Below are 21,216 nucleotides of genomic sequence, written 5' to 3' on the forward strand. Positions count from 1 at the left end.
AGGTTGGTGGCAGGATTTGCACTCCAGCCACCGTAAAACGCTTCATTCCGCAAAACGCAAAAACGCAAAAAAATCTGAAAACCCACTCCGTGGGAGTACCTCCTGTGCAGCTTCCCTTCGCAGGGCAGCTCACCGGATGATGGGATTGGGGCAAAGCCTTCGGGACCCCCAATCTTTGATAGGAGGGAAACCACGGGGTAACATCCCTGGGTCAGATTGCGGGAGAGTGTGTCGGAGTGGTGCTGAGGTGTCGTCCACCAGACGGCGGTCTCCTTGGGTTAACCTGAGGCGGTCCCTTCGGGTGGGTGCCTGGAATGTCCTATCCCTAAGAGAGGATGATCACCTGTCTCTGTTATCATCTGAGCTCAAGCGTTTGGACATCGGGATTGCAGCTCTCTCTGAGGTTCGGAGACCGGATTGCGGCGAGATAATGGTGGGTGGTTACACCTACTATTGGTCTGGTCGCTCTGATGGTTACCATACCCAAGGAGTTGCTGTAGCTGTGTCCAATAAGCTGACCCCAATGATAATTGAGGTAACACCGGTCAACGAGCGTATTATGAGATTAAGGATTCGTCACTCCTTAGGTGTCATTTCCCTGGTCTCTATTTATGCTCCGACTGAGGCGAGTGATCTTACCGTGAAGGATGCATTCTACGCCACACTCGAGTCTGTGGTTGATCAGTGCCCCAGACGAGATACACTTCTAGTCTTGGGGGATTTCAATGCATCGACTGGAACTGATAGGGATGGTTATGAGGTGTGTGTTGGTCCCCATGGGTCAGGAACTATGAACCAGAATAGCACTAAGTTCCTTGACTTTGCAAGAAGTCATGGACTTAGGGTGGCTGGTTCATGGTTTCAGCGCCCGCAAGCTCATCGCTGGACTTGGTATTCCAACGCTGGCGGTGTGGCAAAGGAGATTGACCATGTCCTCATTGACGGTCGTTGGAGGATGATCCAGAACTGCAGGGTCTACCGGAGTGCTCAGTTCCTCAATACTGACCACAGGCTTGTTGTAGCAACTCTAAAGCTGCACCTTAAATCCTGGAGAATGGTACCATCCCAGCCTAGGCTGGATGTTGCCAAGCTCAGGGATGAGAGAGTAGCTGAGGAGTTTGCGAACAGGCTGAGTGGACACTTGGGGGTCTGGGTGCTTTGGGGGGTCCTGAAGAGTTGTGGAGCACCTTCAAGACCACCGTCCTTGATGTTGCCGGTGGATGCCTTGGAGTTCACCGCAGGGCAAAGAAGAATTTTGTCTCTCAAGGGACACTGGATACCATTGACCAGAGTCGCAGGGCCAGGCTGAATGGCAGAGCTGAGCTGTTCAGGGAGCTGAGGCGTAAAACTGTACGTGCACTGAGGGTGGACAAGGAGGCCTATGTGCGAGGAATCTGTGAGGGGGTAGAGCATCACCTGTGGACAGGTGATTCTCGTCCCGCTTACAAGGGAATTCGCGCATTACGTTCATCCAAGCCCATCCCTCGGAGCACTGCAGTTCGAGCAGAGAGTGGTAGGCTCTTGACAGAGGAGTCTGAAGTGAAGGCCCGCTGGGCCGGTTACTTTGAGCGGTTGTACCAGGCTGATCCCCCAGCTGTCGAGTTGGACGTCAAGGGTGTTACAATCCCTGTTGCTGACCATCGAATCAACTGTGGTCCACCATCGCTTGTGGAAACACGGGCTGCGGTGAACCAGTTGAAACGGGGCAAAGCTCCAGGGATCTGTGGCATCCATGCTGAACTTCTCAAGGCTGGTGGAAATGCTGCACTCGCGTCGTTGCATGCAGTTTTGTGCTCTGCCTGGAACACAGGCATCATCCCAACTGACTGGAAGAGGGGCCTTGTTGTCCCTCTCTGGAAAGGGAAGGGTGATCGCCAAGACTGCAACAACTACCGAGGGGTGACGCTGCTCTCAGTGCCGGGCAAGGTCTTTGCTCGGATAATTCTTGATAGGGTTCGCCACCATCTGCTTGAGCACCAGCGTCCAGAGCAGTCAGGCTTTACACCAAAGAGGTCAACGATTGACCGTATCCTTGCTCTTCGTGTCCTCACTGAACGCAGACGAGAGTTTCGGCAGGGGCTGCTTGCAGCCTATGTTGATCTCTGTAAAGCGTTCGATTCAGTGAATCGGGATGTCCTCTGGAGGATTCTTGGTCTTCGTGGGGTGCCACCGAAACTGATCGATCTGATGTCTGAACTCTACTCTGGTACTGAGAGTGCTGTGAAGTGTGGTGGTACCGCCTCTGACTTATTTCCAGTTGTTACTGGAGTTCGTCAGGGATGTGTACTTGCCCCCACACTTTTCAACACTTGTATGGACTGGATTTTTGGGAGGATGTCGGAGAGATCAAGTTGCGGTGCATCGTTTGGCAATGTCAAGATCTCGGACCTTGATTTTGCAGATGATGCAGTCATCTTTGCGGAGACTTTAGACATCCTCTTGGGGGCCCTCGAGGTGCTGAATGAGGAGTCGGAGCCGTTGGGATTACGGATTTCTTGGGTCAAAACAAAGATCCAGGCTTTCGGTGACATCTTGGATGCTGCTGTCCTGTCTGTGTCTGTTTGTGGTGAGGATGTTGAGGTCGTGGATAGATTCACTTACCTTGGCAGTGATATTCATGTCTCCGCAGGTTGTGAGCCGGAGGTCAATAGACGTCTGGGTCGGGCCTGGGGAGTCATGGATTCACTGGATCATGGGGTGTGGCGCTGCCGGTACCTGTGCGGGAGGACGAAAGTCCGAGTCTTCAGGTCCTTGGTACTTCCAGTCTTGCTCTATGGGTGCGAGACTTGGACTTTGACCAAGGATCTGAGACGGAGACTTAATTCCTTTGGTACCAGGTCTCTTCGGAGAATCCTTGGCTATCGCTGGTCGGATTTTGTGTCCAACGAGCGGTTGCTGAGAGAGACTCGGATGAGATTTGTTACCTGCATAGTCCGTGAGCGTCAGCTGCGGCTGTATGGACATGTGGCTCGTTTTCCTGACGCTGATCCTGCTCACCAGATTCTCTCAGCGAGGGAGTCTCATGAGTGGAGGAGGCCAGTGGGCCGACCACGTGCCTCATGGTTGCAGCAGGTTGACCATCATCTCAAGGAGATGGGGATGGGCCTGGCATCTGCCTGGGGGATGGCCAGACGGAGGCCCCTGGAGTACCGGCGGAAAGTGGACGCAGCGACGCGCTGTTCTGGCACATGCTCCCATACCTGACCTGAATCATTGAAGCTGGAGTTACACAAAAGGTAAGCATTTAGACTTGGAAATTTTTTTTGCAAATATAATCACACTCTCAGATTTCAGTATTTCTACAACCAAATCTGTAACTTATTCTTCGACAATGGTTTCCCTTTTCTTGACTTGGTCTCGATCCTACATCTCTTAAATCGATGTAGTTTTGATTTATTATAAATGCCAGGTAACACACACCTTGAACATTGAGCTGCAGTGCCGAATTCCATGGCCGAGAGGAGATGCACTTCGTGCCTGTTGATACACAGCAACACAATCTGAGGACATTACATTTGAAACACTGCCCTGGTACCTCAATTCAGGTATGTAAAATGGGGGAGGTGGGGGGGGTGGGGAGGGATAGAAAGCTGGGAGTTCTAAAGAATGAAATGATCATAAACCCCATGAAATGATCATAAAATGTTTCTTCCACTTGTTCTTATTACATGTCATCTTGAATAATAATATCGTTTTCCTTTAAATAAACTCTCACTAGAACAGTCAAAAATAGTCCGAAAAAAATTGAAAATCTCAGCTAATGTTCCTCACGAGTAGTGTATGATCAATAGTTTAATTAAAATATTGATTAAAAGTGTGAAGATTGTTGAATTGCTTTTTCAATTTTAGTCGTTTGCTGCACATCTGGTGTACAAGATCAGTATCCACACATTTATCAACCCAGAAATACCCGCTCCCTCCGGGAACAAAACATGGTGTCAATACGCCCTCCCCTAGGCAGGGAGCAGTGAAATGATCAGGGAACAAACGCTTGCACTTTCCTACATGTACAGACAAAAATTGCAAATCTTCTTTCCAGATAGGCCCAGCCATTTTTACCTCCACCACCAGAGTTAGCTGGTGAAGGAGGTTATGGTTTCACCCCTATTTGTCTGTCTGTTTGTATGCAGGCTATCTGAAAAAGTTGTGGACGTATCCGGATGAAATTTGGTGGACAGGTTGGGTGTGCGTCAAGGACTAACTGATTAGATTTTGGTGAAGATCCGGATCTGGATAAAAGAATTATTTAATTTTTAAAGTGATTATTCACCATTGAGAGATCGGGCCAAATACGATATAGTACTTTACAGCATGATATTTCAAAAATGTATTGGGGCTGATGGGGCATTCCATGTCACGTGTACACACCCTCCCAACACAACACCTCATTTTCTCCCCATATGTTGGTCATTTATTCACTTGGGTGAAAAAACTCAAATTACCAACTTTTAGACCTGTGGGCCCATCGGGGCCCATTTAGGGCCCCCCCCCCCCAAATTTGGTGCCCCCGGCTGCCCCATAATCTTTGAGAGGCCATATCACAGGTTGTAGTGGTCCGATTTGGATGATCTTGGTATCAAATTGCTCGTAAAAGCGAGATCTTTCGAATCGCGTAAAGTAAAATAACTCGAAACAGTAATTCAAAAAGTTATAGTTTGGGGTGCCCTTTGACCTTGGGCCCCCGCTCCCCAGCCAAACCGATGGTCCCGATTTTTTGTGTGAGAATACCCCTTAATATACTCCAACACCTCAGCATAAATGAAAATGGGATCTCAATGGGTTCAAGTGTGATGATGGTTTTATTGTTCTGCGACTCGGGTGCTGGACACACAATACGCCACAATACAGAGCACAATATTTGAACACAAGATTTCCAATACACTATATCAGTATATTGTACATAAATTTTCCACATGCACATGCAGGAACTGGAAGCGATACTAGTATGAGAGTTTTTCCCAGCATATTATAGTCAAGATTTTTTGCCAACCAATGTTTTATTTGACAGCTGTGTTTCTTTTTTACTGATTGTGTAGGTTCTACCTGTAGCAGTTTTTGGTTCTACAGAAAGAAGTATATCAGAAATGTCTAAAATGCAGTGATCTTCAATGTCAGGAAAAAATAAACTATTTGCGGGCCCGTTTGGATGAAGAAAATTCACTTTCACTTCATGAGTGTCCTGAAAGGCTTCGATGATGCAGGCAAGCCACAATTTTCCATCATAGTGCACTGTGACATAACCTGAGAGTTTCCCGTTAAAAGTTGGTGTAGATTGTGAAATAGCTGACTCGATACGGTGTTCCTCGCTAAGGCCGAATTCACGTACTTGAAGAGCAGTTTCAGAAATAGCGATGAAAGCATGAAGTTTTTGAGTTCCAGCTATGGTTTTGGCCGTTTTTATCTTTTCTTCCAGATTTCGTTCTTCCTCGTTATACGCCTCGTGGATCCCGTAACCGAACTTCATTTCATTCAAACCATTTTCGGCAAAGGCGAAAAGATATTTTGGAGAAATAATTTAACTGTTGTAAGATCTACACAGGCTCTCACGTGTTGCTTCTCATTTGACTGTACCTCCCACGCCATCTGAAGGGCCCTCGCCATGACTTGTGGCAAAAAAATGCTATTCTGCGTCAATACAATACTCCGATTTGTGACGACATAGGTTTATGAAGGCTTTGCAATTGTTATATTGGCCAGCGCAACCGTCTGAGAGATAGTAAAGTTTCTTTACATTTCCAAAGCTAGATTTCAAGTGTTCAATGAGCATTCTTTGGAAGAGGTGGACTGAGACGTCGTGAGTATTGCATTCTGATATAATCGTGAACGAATCGTGGTTTAATTTGCCATCGTCCGATTTGAAATAGTAAACCCAGGGGTGAATTGTCGCTTGAGAGCAGTTCCAATGGAATCCTTGGGCCGCATCCTGTACGACAAACGAATAGTTCTCTGAGAAGTCTCCAATAATGACAAATTCTCCTTCACCGATTTTGTCTTTCTTATTTTTCAGAAACTGAGATTGGGCCTTGGCAATGAAGTCGTCTCACTAATTTCACTGCACGTTCACAGAATTGATTAACGAATTCTTCCAAAGGCAGGACCATCGAGCTCAGTTCAGATCTGTCAGTGGATGTCCACCGTTTAAACTGAATTTCATCAATATCCTCTAGTTCATAAGCACTCAGTAGCTCGGTTTTGAAGTCTTCAATTGATGGGCAACTTTCACAAGTTCTGAAATAACATGCCAGTTGTGCTGCGTTACAAACAATGCGTGCTATCACATGATGATAGCTAGGAAGTTCGGCTATCTGTGGCATTTTGGAACCAAACATCATGAGTTTCACATTTTGATGTATCGTACAGACACATACACTGTGTGTACCGCCTGAACCGGCCAGGACACACTCCGAGGGACGGAGCATGGCGAACTTCGCGAATCCAACTTTCAAGCCAGGGTTCTTCTCTTTGAATTTCTGAAACAATTCCTTGAGATTGTTTAGTACCAGTTGCTTTTGAATTTTGTCTTTTCCATGTTCATTCCTGACCACCACACAGTCCTTTTTTCCCGGCATTATTCGGCTGACTTCATCACTTCGGTAAAATTCGGTTACGGCGGATTTCACTTCGTCAGGCAATATTTTACCCTGTTTGGGATTTGGAGACGATAGCATACCATTTTCTTTCTCTAAATTTTTGGCTTGCACAGCCATTCTTTGGGAGCAACTGAATTCACTCATCATCCCTCTGATGCTCATATTCCTAGCAAATATTGTCAGTATACGTATTTGCTCTGAACGGCTCGAAACAACGTATTTTTTTTCAGGCTTTTGATCACCTCTGGCATGCAGTTTTCATCACATTTTGACGCTGTATTTTGTGTTTTCTCCGCAGTGCTTGGTCCAGCAACTAGTTCTAATTTCTTTCGCACAGAATCTTCCACTTTACTTCACTTTTCAGGAACGTACCCTGGGTTCCTTTCCGCCTTTCGTTTGTCTAATGGGATTTCGCCTATCATCGATAACGACTGGTTTAATAGGTCAACTTCTGCTTCTCGCTTAAAAACCTCATCGTCCTCATCTGTCGAAATAGATTCTGCAATGCCTTCGATAGTACCTTCTGATGATAATTTCGAACTGGTCGAAGATGATTCTTCAATACACTCTGGTGACAACTGAGAAAGTTTTTTTCTGCACGAAGTACAAAGTCTGTCATCTTTTTTCACCTTTGAAGAAAATTTCATCAACAAAGCATTTGACACATTGCGAAGATCTTTTCGTTGTTTCGTTTTATGGCAGCTGAACGGATCGCAACAGCATTTTCGGAATTCCTTTCGATCTTCAGTCGCCATGCTTACTGCAAAATATGCAAAAACTGAGATTAGCCCATTTCTAACTTAATTCGATGATGGTTATACAAAAAATGTACACTTAAAAAAATCAATAGACACAATAGGCAGAATAATTTTTCGCAAATGATGCAATATATATATATATATATATATATATATATATATATATATATATATATATATATATATATATATATATATATATATATATATATATATATATATATATATATATATATATAGTGCTCCCTCGCTCTATATCGCGGTTCACTTTTCGCGGCTTCACTACATCACGGGTTTTCAAATGAAGAGGCGCCTCCAGTAGAAGAGTAATGCTCTTCTTGGCTGTGCAGTATTCATCTCATCATCATCATCTTCATAGTCATCAGTACTGCACAGCTATCATCATCATCATCATATCTTCATAGGTCATTACCCATAATACGTTTTTTTTATCCCCCGCCGCGTGGCGGAAGGGGGATATTGTTATCACCCGGGTCGTCCGTTCGGCTGTCCGTCCGGCTGGCTGGCTGGGCGTCAACATTTATAGCTGTGAGTGCGATAACTCAAACTTTTCGCCATATCGATTTGATATTTGGGTCACACATGTACCACTTGAAAAGGAAGATCCCTATTTATTTTGGGTGTGGCCGGATCCAAGATGGCCGACTGGGGCGGTCGTCTGGCTGGCTGGCTGGGCGTCAACATTTATAGCTGTGAGTGCGATAACTCATAAACTGTTCGCCATATCGATTTGAAATTTGTGTCACACATGTACCACCTGAAAAGGAAGAATCCTATTGATTTTGGGCGTGGCCAGATCCAAGATGGCCGACTGGAGCGGCCATCTTGAAAAAAAATGTTTTTTCGGCATATCGATTTGAAATTTGGGTCACACATGTACCACCTGAAAAGGAAGATCCCTATTTATTTTGGGCGTGGCCGGATCCAAGATGGCCAACTGGGACGGTCATCCGGCTGGCTGGCTGGGCGTCAACATTTATGGCGTTAACATTTATAGCTGTGAGTGCGATAACTCATAAACTGTTTGCCATATCGATTTGAAATTTGGGTCACACATGTACCACCTGAAAAGGAAGAACCCTATTGATTTTGGGTGCAGCCAGATCCAAGATGGCCGACTGGGGCGGCCATCTTGAAAAAAATGTTTTTTCGCCATATCGATTTGAAATTTGAGTCACACATGTACCACCTGAAAAGGAAGAACCCTATTGATTTTGGGCGTGGCCGGATCAAAGATGGCCGACTGGGGCGGCCATCTTGAAAAAAGTTTTTTTGTAATAAATGGAAAAACGCTTATCTGATTTCAATTATTTTTCAATGGCGGGGGATTCCCCATCTCTGATGGTTTATTTATGTTTTATAGTACAATATAGTATTTTTTAAATTATTTTTGGTCTTAGGCTTTGCAGCCCCATGAAGTCGCATTTCCGATGAAATTTTTTTTAATTTTTAAAAAAAATAACTGATTAAATGTGTGTGGAGAAGTTTAATAAGAGTGTGTGGATGCTGTATAATGGTTTAAAATGTGTTTAAATATACTTAAATAAATATGTGGTTTCTACTTCACGGATTTTCACCTATCGCGGGTGGGTCTGCAAAGCATTAACCGCGATAGGTGAGGGAGCACTGTATATATATATATATATATATATATATATATATATATATATATATATATATATATATATATATATATATATATATATATATATATATATAATAGTCCAGAGATGATGATTGTCAATTTCAGACATAAAGTCGCCTGCCAGCAGGTGACGTCATTGGAACGATGACGGCAAACGTCGCCCAATGTCGAATCAAGAATTAGTGATATGTGGACTCCGAACAATAAAACCATCATCACACTTGAACCCATTGAGATCCCATTTTCATTTATGCTCAGGTGTTGGAGTATATGAAGGGGTATTCTCACACGAAAAAAAAAAAAAAATCGGGATCATCGGTTTGGCTGGGGGGCGGGGGCCCAAGGTCAAAGGGCGCCCCAAACTATAACTTTTTGAATTACTGTTTCGGAGTGATTTACTTTACGCGATTCGAAAGATCTCGCTTTTACGAGCATTTTTATACCAAGATCATTCAAATTGCACCACTACAACCTGTGATATGGCCACTGGAAGATTGTGTGTCAACTGGGGGTGCCCAAATTTGGGCGGCCCTAAAATGGGTCCCAATGGGCCCCCAGGTCTGAAAATTGACACAATATTTTACCGTGGATACAAACACTTGCACAAAAAAAGTGAAATCTGAGACGATGTGTCAAAATTTCACTGAAAAATGTGTACACTTGACATGGAACGCCCCTGATATGTTCTCGTGGATCAGGCATTACGTGGCGGAGGTATGCGCTTTACCAAGTGCCCTTCTAGTTTTATTCTATAAAATCAGATGTACAAGATACAGAGAATTGCCAACTTTTATACAAGTTGGGTCATTCGATAAAATTGGGTTATTTAGACTTTCGCAAAAACATGAAGAACTAGAGGGGGAGCACTCGGTAGAGTGCAAAACCTCCGCCGCCAATACTGCTAGGTCACTCAAGTGAACTTTATATCCTATTCATTCAATTTGACGTCAACAGTGCTCACATAGTTATAGTTTGCAACTTTCCCTTTTACATACTCAATTAATTGGTCATAACTAGATTCCTTGAGACAGAAATTGATTTTACGTGGGTATATCCACCTGAAGTTCCAAAATCAGCCGCAATTATAATTTTGGCATGTTTTTTGTTGGAAATCATTTATAACATGTAGAAATGCAAAAAAAAAAAAAAAAGTTGCAAAATTTTGGTTTATTTTCTTTAACAATTTTTTTGGGGGTTGGAAATCACTTAAAACATGCAGAAATGCAAACAACAAAAAAAATCAAATATTTTTTCAAAATGGCCACCATAGCGGCCATATTGGACTTTGGACCAAGTCCAAAATCTAATGGCATTTTCCTTGGACCATACCTAATCCCCCACCAAGTTTCGTCAAAATCCGTCGAGGAGTTTTTCCGTAATACTGTTCACAAACAAACAAACAAACAAACAAACAAACAGACAGGGGTGAAAACAGTAACCTCCGTCCATCTTCGATGGCGGAAGTTAATTATTGATGTTTGGAGCTGTAGCAAAAATTTACCCAGCAACACATCAACGATGGGCCAAAATGGCCTTATTTCTTAGTTTGAGGTCGTACAGGATCACGCGATAACGACTTGCACTGAGTGCAGCCCCGTGGGGATTGTGAAACCTTTATATTGAAACCTTTGTGTCGATTGTGAAACCAACAGCTGTAACGCTTCCCTTATCCATCTATAGTATAGGGGAAGGATTATAACCAGGGTTTCACACAATTTTTTAAATCTGGTTCTCCAATGAGTACCAACAGAAATGGTTTGGTACTCACGAAAAAAAAAAGTCAGCTTTGAGCGTGCTCGTCTGCTTTCCCAAGCGCCACTCCGATTTTTAACGCACCTCTTAGCTTTGGATGAATCTTACTCCTCTGTACGCGCTCTTTCAGAACGTCCGCTCCAGACGAGACACTTGCAAGCCGCAGTTTTTTTTTTTTTTTTTTTTTCGTTCTGGACGCTCCTGAACCTTCTCTTCTTCCTCCCTGCTCGTGTGTTCTCCTTAGATCTATTTTTTTTAATCTCACGAGTTATAAATCTACAATATAACAAATTATGTTATCATTTCTAAACTTAATTTTTAAATCAGTGTATCAATAATCAGAATTATAACGGAACAATCTCACCGACACGAGCTGAGAAAACCTCCTCTTCTTCCTCTTCGCTCATTGTGTTCTCCTTAGATCTTTTTTTTTTAATCTTATAAGTTATAAGAAACAAATTATAATGTTATCATTTATAAACTTAATTTTGTTCAATTAAATTTTGAAATCACAGAACAGTATTTATCACAGAAGAATCTTACCTACACTAGCTGAGAAAACCTTCCACCAAAAGCCTCTGTTGTGCTCGTACGCTTTTAAGCTTTTGGAACATCGTTGAAACATGCATTTAGTTTTTTTTAACCACACATGAGGACCTGCGCACCAGTTATGTGAACCCCTGGTTATAGCTCTTGTCGGGTTTGTTTCTACAATTAGTACCCCCAATTTCTAATAGTTCCTCAGAGTTTATCAAACCACTAGAAGTACTAAACCACCATTTAGATTTTTTTATTCTTATTTTTTTCCTCTCAATGTCTGAGCTGTATCTCGGATCCGGCTGGGACTTTCGGAATGAAATTTTACATCAATAATGGGAATAAAAAGTATGTGGGACTAACATTTTTTTGATCCTGACCTAATTTTTAAGGTCATCACCTAATGAGAATTTTTTTTATACCACAACTCAACTAATGTTTGTCCAAGTGGAATGAAATTGCCCTCTGGATATCCTAAAGCAGAGGTCTCCAACCGTTTTAAACACAAGATCACTTTTAGAATCTAAATGCAACACAAGATCGACCTCAAAAATTATACTTTATTAAAACCGCAAAAAATGTACGCTATGCAAAATACTTACCTATTCTTGGTGTGACACCTGTGCTCGCACACTATTTGTGAGTGATTTGAAGTTTGGGTCGTAGTTTGAGATGTCCAACCTCGTACAGCCCATTTGATGGGCATCTGTGAGATTAGTGTGATACTTGGACTTGATGATTTTCATCTGGAAAAAAGCCATCTCATAGAGGTATGTGGAACCAAAGTCAGCCTTTACCTTGAGTGTGCAGGATGTCAGAAGAGGGTACTTCTCTCTGTTTACAAGTCCCCAAAAGTCTTTGTCCCTTGACCTAGATTTCAGCTGTCATTTTGCATGGTGATTATCTCCATGTCAAGTCCACTTATTTGTTCAAACACCTGATGAAAGTTTGCCGTCAGTTCGCCAATGTCTACTTGAAGAAAATGATTTGAGACAAACGACGATTTGTTCCATCTTGTCTACCTCCTGATGCCGTCTGTTGAATTCCTTTTGCAATCTGTCCAGGTGGTCACAGAATATTTTTTGAGGGATGGAACCCTCTCTGACATTTTGCCGGATTTTCTCCAGATTTGGGAAATGCTCCATCACGTTGTTTTCTAACCGGAGGGAGCACAGGTCCAATTTCAACTTGAATGCGTTTCACTGCACTGATAATGCGTGACGCGTCTCTGTCCCTCCCTCCCCTGCAGTTCGCAATTCAGCTCGTTTAATTTTGCCATTATGTCTGAAAGAAACCCCAAGTCGAGCAACCACACATTATCTAACAGCTCACTGTGCACTCGTTTCTTGATTTGAGAAAGGTGAAAATTTCAGGGATCAGATCTAGAAATCTCTGGTGGACTTTTCCTTGACCTAATCACCTCACATTTTCATTAAGAATTTGCTCACCATAGGTGGCAAAGGTCATCAAGTAACGATTTGAACGAGCGGTGTTGCAGAGCTCTGGCATGAATCGTAGTTGACGATCTTGACAACTGTCATTACATGAGAAAAGTCAATAACCTTTCTCGCTAGTGCTTGGTGGATAGCACAGTGTTAACTGACAAAGGAAGGGACTTCAGCAGTAAATTATGCAAAGTGCAATAAAGCCTGCATTGACAGCCAGCATTGCTGGTGCACCATCGGTTGTGATTGAAACCAGTTTCTTGATCAGAATATTTTTCTCAATCACATACCTTTTGAATTCGTTGTCGACATCCTTGCCTCTTGTCCTCTCTAAGTGGCAAAAGATGTGAGAAAGTCCTCCTTTGTTGTTGAGTCTTTGAATGCCACGTGAACCAAAACAATCAGCTGGGCCATATCCATCATGTCTACCGATTCATCAAACTGCAGTGAGAAACATTCAGTCTGATAAGTCTTGGTGTATTTTCTGAGACACGTCCTCACACAACGATTCCACCCTTCTGGCTACTGTTGAAGCACCAAGTGGCATGCCCTTGATGGCTGTTGTAATTTCATCTTTGTTTTTCAAGTCTTTGAACAAGGTGCCAGTAGCAACCGTCATAGCCTCCTTGACAACTTCACCATCAGTGAATGGTTTCTTGTGTTTCGCCAGCAGATGGCTAATGTGAAAAGATGCCTCTGTGCTAGCTTTGCCTTTAGCCACAGGTTTCCAAAAGAATGACTGTTGAGCTTTCAAAATTCCCTTTAACTCCCAAACTTTATTTGGCCGAATCATGCCATTTAAAGGAAAATTTTCTTGAAATTTTGCATGCATTGTCTTGTGATTACCTCTTTTACTGAAGGCTACACTTTGGTGGCAAATGAGACAGATGCTCTTTTCTTTGATACTATCAGTCCCCGCTATTCGCAGGGCATACGTTCCTGAAAAATGCCGCGAATGTCGGGGCATCGGTTTATTTTTTTTAACATGGTCTCGGCTCATGGAAGAGTGTTTACACAGAACACAGCATAACGAAGGGAACAACAGGAGAAATGAGAAACACCAACAGCAAGGTGGAGGAAGACAGTAGACAGAGATGGACAAACAAGGGATGCAGGTAATGATGGGTAAGGAAGAACGCAAAGGGTGGACAATATGGATACATAAGCAAAATTGTGTTTGACCAGTTTGTGATTTTGTCATGGTCTGAGGAGAAGGAAGAGGATGCTGCCTGTCTGTCAGCAGGATGAAAGATGTCACGGCAGAGAGTGGAGTCATCAGCAAAGAGATAAAGAGGATTTTCCAGAGTCGTCAGTGAGATCATCGATGAAGATTAGGAGTAATATGGGGCTGAGAACACTGCCTTGGGGTACCCCAGCCTTGACAGGGTTACATTGAGAGGACATCAAAGGGAGATGAAAGGGGATAGTATGGTTGAGAGCCACACGCTGATTATGAGAGTGGAGGAAGTCAATAATACGAGAGTGGGGTTGACCTTGGATTCCATTGGCAAGCAGTTTGGATAGCAAGGTCGGATGCCAGATTGCGTTGAAAGCTCAAGATATGTCCAGCGAGACGGCCCAAATCTCATGTCTAATATTGAAGGCCTCCATCCATTATTGGGAGAGTAGAAACAGCAAGTCCAAAGTAGAGTGACCAGGTCTGAATCTGAAATGAGGATGTTGAAGAAAAGGAATAATTTTATGTCAACTGTAATGATGGATTCCATGACCTTGCTGATGATTGGAAGTACAGCAAGCTAATTGATCTGGAGTTCATGGGATCTGTTTTTGCACCAAATGTTGTGATGGTGGCTTATTTCCAATTTCCCAGGTGGATATGAGACCGACCAATCCTGAAGTGTGGAAAAAATAATTAAATAACATTAATAAAAGGAAAAAAAAACCCTGTGAATATGTGAATGTAGAAGCAGGTCACACTTTATGACCTGTGAATATGTGGGGTCCGCGAATAGCGTTGTCTGCGAATAGCGGGGTCCGACAGTGTTTGAAAAAGGAAATTAATTTTCCCCTTGAAATTGCAGGTTTTTGCCCTCTTCTTGGACTTATTTGGCTCTTCACTCATCATTTTGGCTTCAAGAAATTAATCTTAGAAACAGGTTAAAATTAAAATGAAAAGCCCAGATAATTTCTGATTGGCCTGTGCACCAACATTTAGCTTATTTATTTATCTATTTGTTTGTTTATTTATTTTAACTATCCAGCAGCTTGCATTAGCGACCCACAGTCACCAGTTTTAAATACAACCACTGTACAGAATCTTCTCTCCTTCTCTCCGTTTGTTTTTTGTTTATATATATTCTCCCGATGTTTTTGCATCATAAGTGTACCTGCACTGAAGTCGTGCACTTGCTATTTGATTTGTGTCCTTGACCTACTTTTTGGGGCTTGTAATCTAATGAACAAAAACACCTTTTTAATCACAACATGAATAATTTCCCTCCGATTTTCATGATGTTGAGTTTTTTTGGATAGACTGTAGATGGGGACACATTTTCTTAATTTACACTACCCCTAAATGTTGAATGTCAAAGTCATATCGCGGTCTGAAAATAATATGGCCATCATTGTATTACAGGTGCCGTGGGAGGCTTACCTTTGTGCTTGACGATTGCCTTGTGATCGCAGATATCTATTTATAATCATTTTAATACAACACATTAGAAATTCCTTGTGCATAATTTTAAACTGGAGAAATAGATGTAGCACTTCTTTCGATGCATTTTATGGAAGATTTAAAGTCAAAAAAAGCTTGAAGAACCCATTGAGATCTAAACTTTTGTTTTTATGTAATCAATGGTTCAAAAAGAGCGCATGCATGAATCAAATAATTACTTTTCAAATATGAACAAGAACAATAAAGCCTTCCTGGGGTATTATTATATTAATACACTACGCCATATTTTGTGGACGTATTTCCTCCGAAACTGCCGGACGGATTGTCGCCGCTTTCGGCATGCGGGTTCTCTGTGGTCTAATGTACAGCATAGGCTATGTGAGATCACACCAGACGGACAGATTTAGGAATTTTTGGCAATTTTCTAATTTTTACATTCGTTTGCATGGCGACATGTGACGTCACCGCTGAGAGGCGTAATGAGGTCATGGCATCATCGGTCATTCGCTGACATCACTACGTCTGTCGTCGACAGACCGTCACCACTGAGAGGTGTAATGCCACTCCAAGAAAACAGCGTCTGCAATGTAAAACCCTCTTCTGCATATGCTGACTTCCTCAGAAGGTGCATTTGACACAAAAAAAATGTAACAAGAAACATTGTACATAAACAAATTCTATAAGTCACATTGTGAACACTAGATATATTGACGTCCTAACAAACCCTCACTTTAGAAACTTCGTGCGGAGCGTGGGTTTGACTAGTACAGATTAATGTATTGTTACGTTTGAGGGGGGGGGTATGCATTCAAAGGGTAATTAGGATGTTTAATTAGGATACGCCATGCTGTTCGAGTTTACCAGGATCTCGATGTAATAAGTAGCAATTCAGTGGTGATAAGTTGTCTAGTAAATGTTCATTTCTTCAAGGGGGAAATGATAAATGTCACGTAATTAGATAGGGACACGGGATAGGGTAAGGGTGTCTGCGTAAACCCCTTTTGGTATTCTCTGAAGACTGGCCGTGACGTCACAGGACAGTGCAGCGGATGGCTCCGCCCCGTGATCACGATTGGCGGAAGGCGATGGCGGTGGGCAAATAAACGGCTCGATTGGGAGTGACGAGGACGAAGGATAAAAAGGTTCTGTTCGGGGTCGAAAAGGAAGAAGAAGAAGATTACAACCAGAACGATCGTGTTTTTTTGGTGTGGAAGCTGTGGTGGCAGAGAGCATCCTGGTTGCTGTGCTGAGTCGATCGTGTCTGGGAGCCTTGCTGAGCCTCGTGCCTCGCCTCGGTTGGCTCTGGGGTCCGCTGACTCGGAGTGCGGGGTCGGGCGGTGGGCGGACCTGCCTCCCTCTCCTGCTCGCGGCTTGGCGCCGGAGCTGGTTCCCTGGTGGCTGTGGGCGGACTTGGGCCAGGACTAGGTCGGCAGCACCGCGGTTTCTCCTGCCCCCCCCCCTGGCGAGAGCAAGGCTGGCTCGTCCGACGCCGATCCAGGGACAGTTGCGTCCACACCACGGTCCAGCCTGACCACCAGAAATAGCTACGTTTTGTGTGTGTGTGTGTGTGTGTGTGTGTGTGTGTGTGTGTGTGTGTGTGTGTGTGTGTGTGTGTGTGCGCGCGCGTGTGTGCGCTTGGCGCCTTAGAGGGATTGAGAACTGTATATTCATTGGAATTGTCTGTGTTTTTCCCCACGCCCGATCCCACACCATCCCGTCGAATCGCCCCGGATCCCTCTTCTTGTCGAGTCTTGTTATTTCTGGTAATAATAAAAAAGAATAAACATCATCAACTCAGTGAAAAGTGACTCGTGCCACCTTCCTCGTCCCGTTTGCGGTAGAGCGATTAGAACCGCCATGTTTGGGTTATAAACAAATAAATCGCCTCCATCGTTTCGGCTCATTCTACGTTGGCGGGACTGTTCAAGTCCCGTGGACGTCACATTGGTGTCAGGGTGTTGGATGTTCGAACCCCTTGAAATTATATTTGGTATCGGGAGAATATACCAAGATTAAAATCTCGCCACGAATTGGAATATAAAATTATTACAGAAAAGCGCGCGAATGCGGGAAAATTTTGGCGGGATTTTTCAAATTTAAATTAATTGGCGGCAAACAGGACTTCTGCACCATGGCGGATGTGCAGATGTTTGAGGAGGAAGGCCACGTGTCTGGCAGCGAGTCTGGGGAAGAGGGGAGAGATGGGGGGAGGGTTGGAACCTCCCCCATTCCGAGCGTGGACCGTGCTTCATTGCCCGTAACGGGGCCGGCAGTGCCGGAAACCGGTGCGATGACGATCCAGACACTGTTGGAACGTTTAATAAGGGACATGATGGTACAAATGGCAAATCAATTCGGGGCACAAATGGCAGCACAAATGGAAAATCAATTCGTGACACAGAGGGCAGAAATGACGGCACAGAGGGCAGAAATGACAGATCAATTGGGGGTAATGGGGGTACAGTTGGGTGCACGGATTGATTTAATGAGGGATGAATTGGGGGAAAAGATGGAGAAAATGAAAACTGAGATGCAGGAGTGTGTGGATGTTAAATTGGGAGAAATACAAAGTAAATTCGAGGATAGATTGGAGGAAACAAAGGTAGAAATTACATTGGAGGGGGAAAATATACGGAAAAAATTGGTAGATAAAATTGATGCAACGAACATTCGGGTTGATAAAGTGGATGAAAGCCTGGAACGTCATCGTGCCTGTGTGGATGCTCGTATGCAGCTGCAAGTTGAAGAGTGGGGAGAGCTGAGGAAGCAAGGGATGAATTTGGCGGAGGAGGTAAAAGGATTGGAGGCTCGTTTGGACGAACAAGATAAAATTATGAGCCAAGATGAAGTCTTGGATAAAGGCCTGGTAGAGCCGTCTTTTGTAAGTGGAGTGTCCGGGTTGGTTGAGGAGCAGCTACAAACTCGCGACGGAGCCTTGGAGGAGGTTGTGCGGGCCCAGAAGATCCTGCGGGAAGAGGTGAATCGGTCCATTCAACGTTTGGAACAGGAGGCAAAATTGACCCATGAGACCCTCACCACAAAACATCTTTGGCCACAGTGGGCTCCGAAATTGGATACGCAGCCACAAGGGTGTTTGATCCCTGGGCTGGATTCGGACAAGGGAGAAACTGAGAAGCGGGCCACCGTAAAAGTGATCCCCCTGGTAAATTTCGACGGGTCAGGGAGCGTTGAAGCTTTTCTGACGCAATTTGAGTGCATTTCCCGACTAAATGGGTTGAATGAGCGGGAACGTACAGGGAATTTGGTGGCAACGTTGCGGGGACCAGCCGCAGACGTGTTAAACGTGATCGCGGAGGGGATGTTGACCAGCTCTCACATTTGCGAGGGGTTGAGCCGTCGGTTTGGGTTCACGGCAAACTGTGATCTGGTGCGGGCCCAGCTCCAGCACCGCAGATTAAAGCCGGGTGAGACAGTGCAGGAGCTGGCACAGGACATTTACCAATCAGTCAGGATCGCGTATCGGGACCTTACAGTGGAGGCATGGGACAGACTGGCACTAGAGAAATTTTTAGCTGCTCTTCCTGACCCTGAGGTCCGAGCGCTAGTGTAGTTACAGGATCCACCCACCGTTCACCGAGCGGCCGAGTGCGCGGCCAGGCTGGCCTCGTGGAGTCGGCCGGGTCGGGTTCCAGAGAGGCCATGGGTGATGATCCGACAGGCGGAGATCCAGGATCAGGGAGGGGGGCTGGGAGAAATTGGCATTACCCAAATGTTTCAGGAAATTTGCCAGAAACTGTCAAGTTTGATAAAGGGTAATCCGGTAGTTAGTGCGCCAAAGCGGCGGGGTCCAGCCCAGCCAATAGAGCAATTCGATTATGGCCGAGGGGGTCCGGAACCGGAAGAGACATTACACTGATACTCACGGGGGCCTTTTATGGGGAGTTGTTTCCGGTGCGGGCGAAGAGGACACATGCAACGATATTGCCGGTACCCGGCGATGGAGAGACCCTCCAATAGACTTTCAAGCCCGGAGAGGATGAATCCTCCTGCTGAACCGCCAGGTCTATCCGAGATGCCCTTTCATAGGTCGGGTCTGGAGATCACTGTCGGGGGTCGGGAAAACTAGATTGGGCTGAGCATATAGGGCCATGCACGGCTGGTGAGATTATGGCGAAGTGCCTTCTTTAGTGGAAAAAAAAAATGAATTGTGGGAAAATTGGCATGGGTTTGTAAGTTCTGCTGGGTTTTAGAGTGACAATCGGGACAGTGGGTAATTGGAAACAAAGCGGGCACGAGTGGCTGTCCAATGGCTGGTGCGTGGATCGGGTGAGAAGTGCTGTGTGAGTTGTTTTAAGTGAAGAAGTGAAATGTATGGTGCACACATTGATTTTTTTATTGGGCATGGTGTGGTAACAGGGAAGGTCATGGTCGGTGAAGTGTTTGAAATGCAGGTGTCACATGTAAGGCCAATGGGGTGGGGGAGTCATGTGGGTTTTGTGGGTGGGGATGATGTGCTTGTCCACAGGGATTGCTGAAGCTCACGGTGAGCGTGAATTGCGACCCCCTTCAAGGAGATTCACCACCTGGTGGCTAATGGTGACAGTGTCTGGAGGCAACTGGGAGAGGGTCTGGTTGGGCGACCAAGGTGGGTAGGACCTTGGCGACCCAGGAAGGCCAGAGGAGCCAGTGAGACCTCTTCCAGTGTGTTGTACGGGATTAGAGCTGATGGCTACCAGGGGGGAGGGAATCAAAGGGAGCGGGGCGGAGAAGCGTCCGGGTTAGACTAAAGCTTACCTGTGGGCATGGTTGCACCTGAGATGCCCCCATCATCTTGTGGTAACCCACCCCACGGCCATGACGGGATTCAGCCTGCATGATTAAAATGAGGACCATGACCTAGAAATGTGATGATGACCATGGTGTGAGTGTTGTGAAGATGTGTGAGTCCCACCTGATCCAGCACAACTTGACAGGTGCAGCAAGGGCATGATGTCCGCATAATTTTGGGGCAAGCAAATTTGAAAATTGGCTCCCCAGGTAACGCTGGGTCTATTAGCATCCACTGGGGGAGGCGGTCAAGTGTAAATATCCTGTGAATAGTGTCGTTAAGGCTTAGAGTGGGAATGTAAAGTATGAGTGTTGTGTTTTTGTGGAACCTTTTGTTTCCCCTCCCCAGATCACTGGAAGAGTGCTGGGCAAGAGCGATGATCTAGAAGATGGAGTGCAACTTCGCTCAGTGCTCTCATGTGATAAAAAAACAAAAAAAAAAAAAAAACGAATGATTGTTTAGGCGAGGATAAGGCCATAAGGGGGTAGTACATTAAGCAGGATAGGTAAGTTAGCTGCGACTCGCTGCCCATTGCCCCTTCTACTTTATTTCGTTAGGTTAATTAGGTGTGAGTCAGTAAGTGTTAAGGCTGGTACGGTAGCGCCTGTGATATACCTTGCAGGAGCTGCGGTACCAGAGGAGGGGGCAGTGTTACGTTTGAGGGGGGGGTATGCATTCAAAGGGTAATTAGGATGTTTAATTAGGTATGCCATGCTGTTCGAGTTTACCAGGATCTCGATGTAATAAGTAGCAATTCAGTGGTGATAAGTTGTCTAGTAAATGTTCATTTCTTCAAGGGCGAAATGATAAATGTCACGTAATTAGATAGGGACACGGGATAGGGTAAGGGTGTCTGCGTAAACCCCTTTTGGTATTCTCTGAAGACTGGCCATGACGTCACAGGACAGTGCAGCGGATGGCTCCGCCCCGTGATCACGATTGGCGGAAGGCGATGGCGGTGGGCCAATAAACGGCTCGATTGGGAGTGACGAGGACGAAGGATAAAAAGGTTCTGTTCGGGGTCGAAAAGGAAGAAGAAGAAGA

General features: G+C 44.7%; 1 protein-coding gene across 2 annotated transcripts in view; it reads right to left on the reverse strand.

The window, feature by feature from the left end:
• LOC147013429 (branched-chain-amino-acid aminotransferase, mitochondrial-like) overlaps positions 1 to 21,216 on the reverse strand; it is a 92,469-nt gene that overhangs the window by 58,283 nt on the left and 12,970 nt on the right. The window contains exon 2 of one of the 2 annotated variants that reach the window (XM_085855256.1): positions 3,421 to 3,477. The exons of the other annotated variant lie outside the window; for it this stretch is intronic. Within the exon in view, the coding sequence (XP_085711382.1) occupies positions 3,421 to 3,477 (57 nt within the window). The remainder of the gene's footprint in view (positions 1 to 3,420; positions 3,478 to 21,216) is intronic. 2 annotated transcript variants of the gene reach the window in all.

The sequence above is a fragment of the Eptatretus burgeri genome, chromosome 14 (genome assembly GCF_056783735.1).
Source record: "Eptatretus burgeri isolate ZD-2024b chromosome 14, Ebu_testis_v1, whole genome shotgun sequence".
Taxonomy (NCBI): Eukaryota; Metazoa; Chordata; class Myxini; order Myxiniformes; family Myxinidae; genus Eptatretus; species Eptatretus burgeri.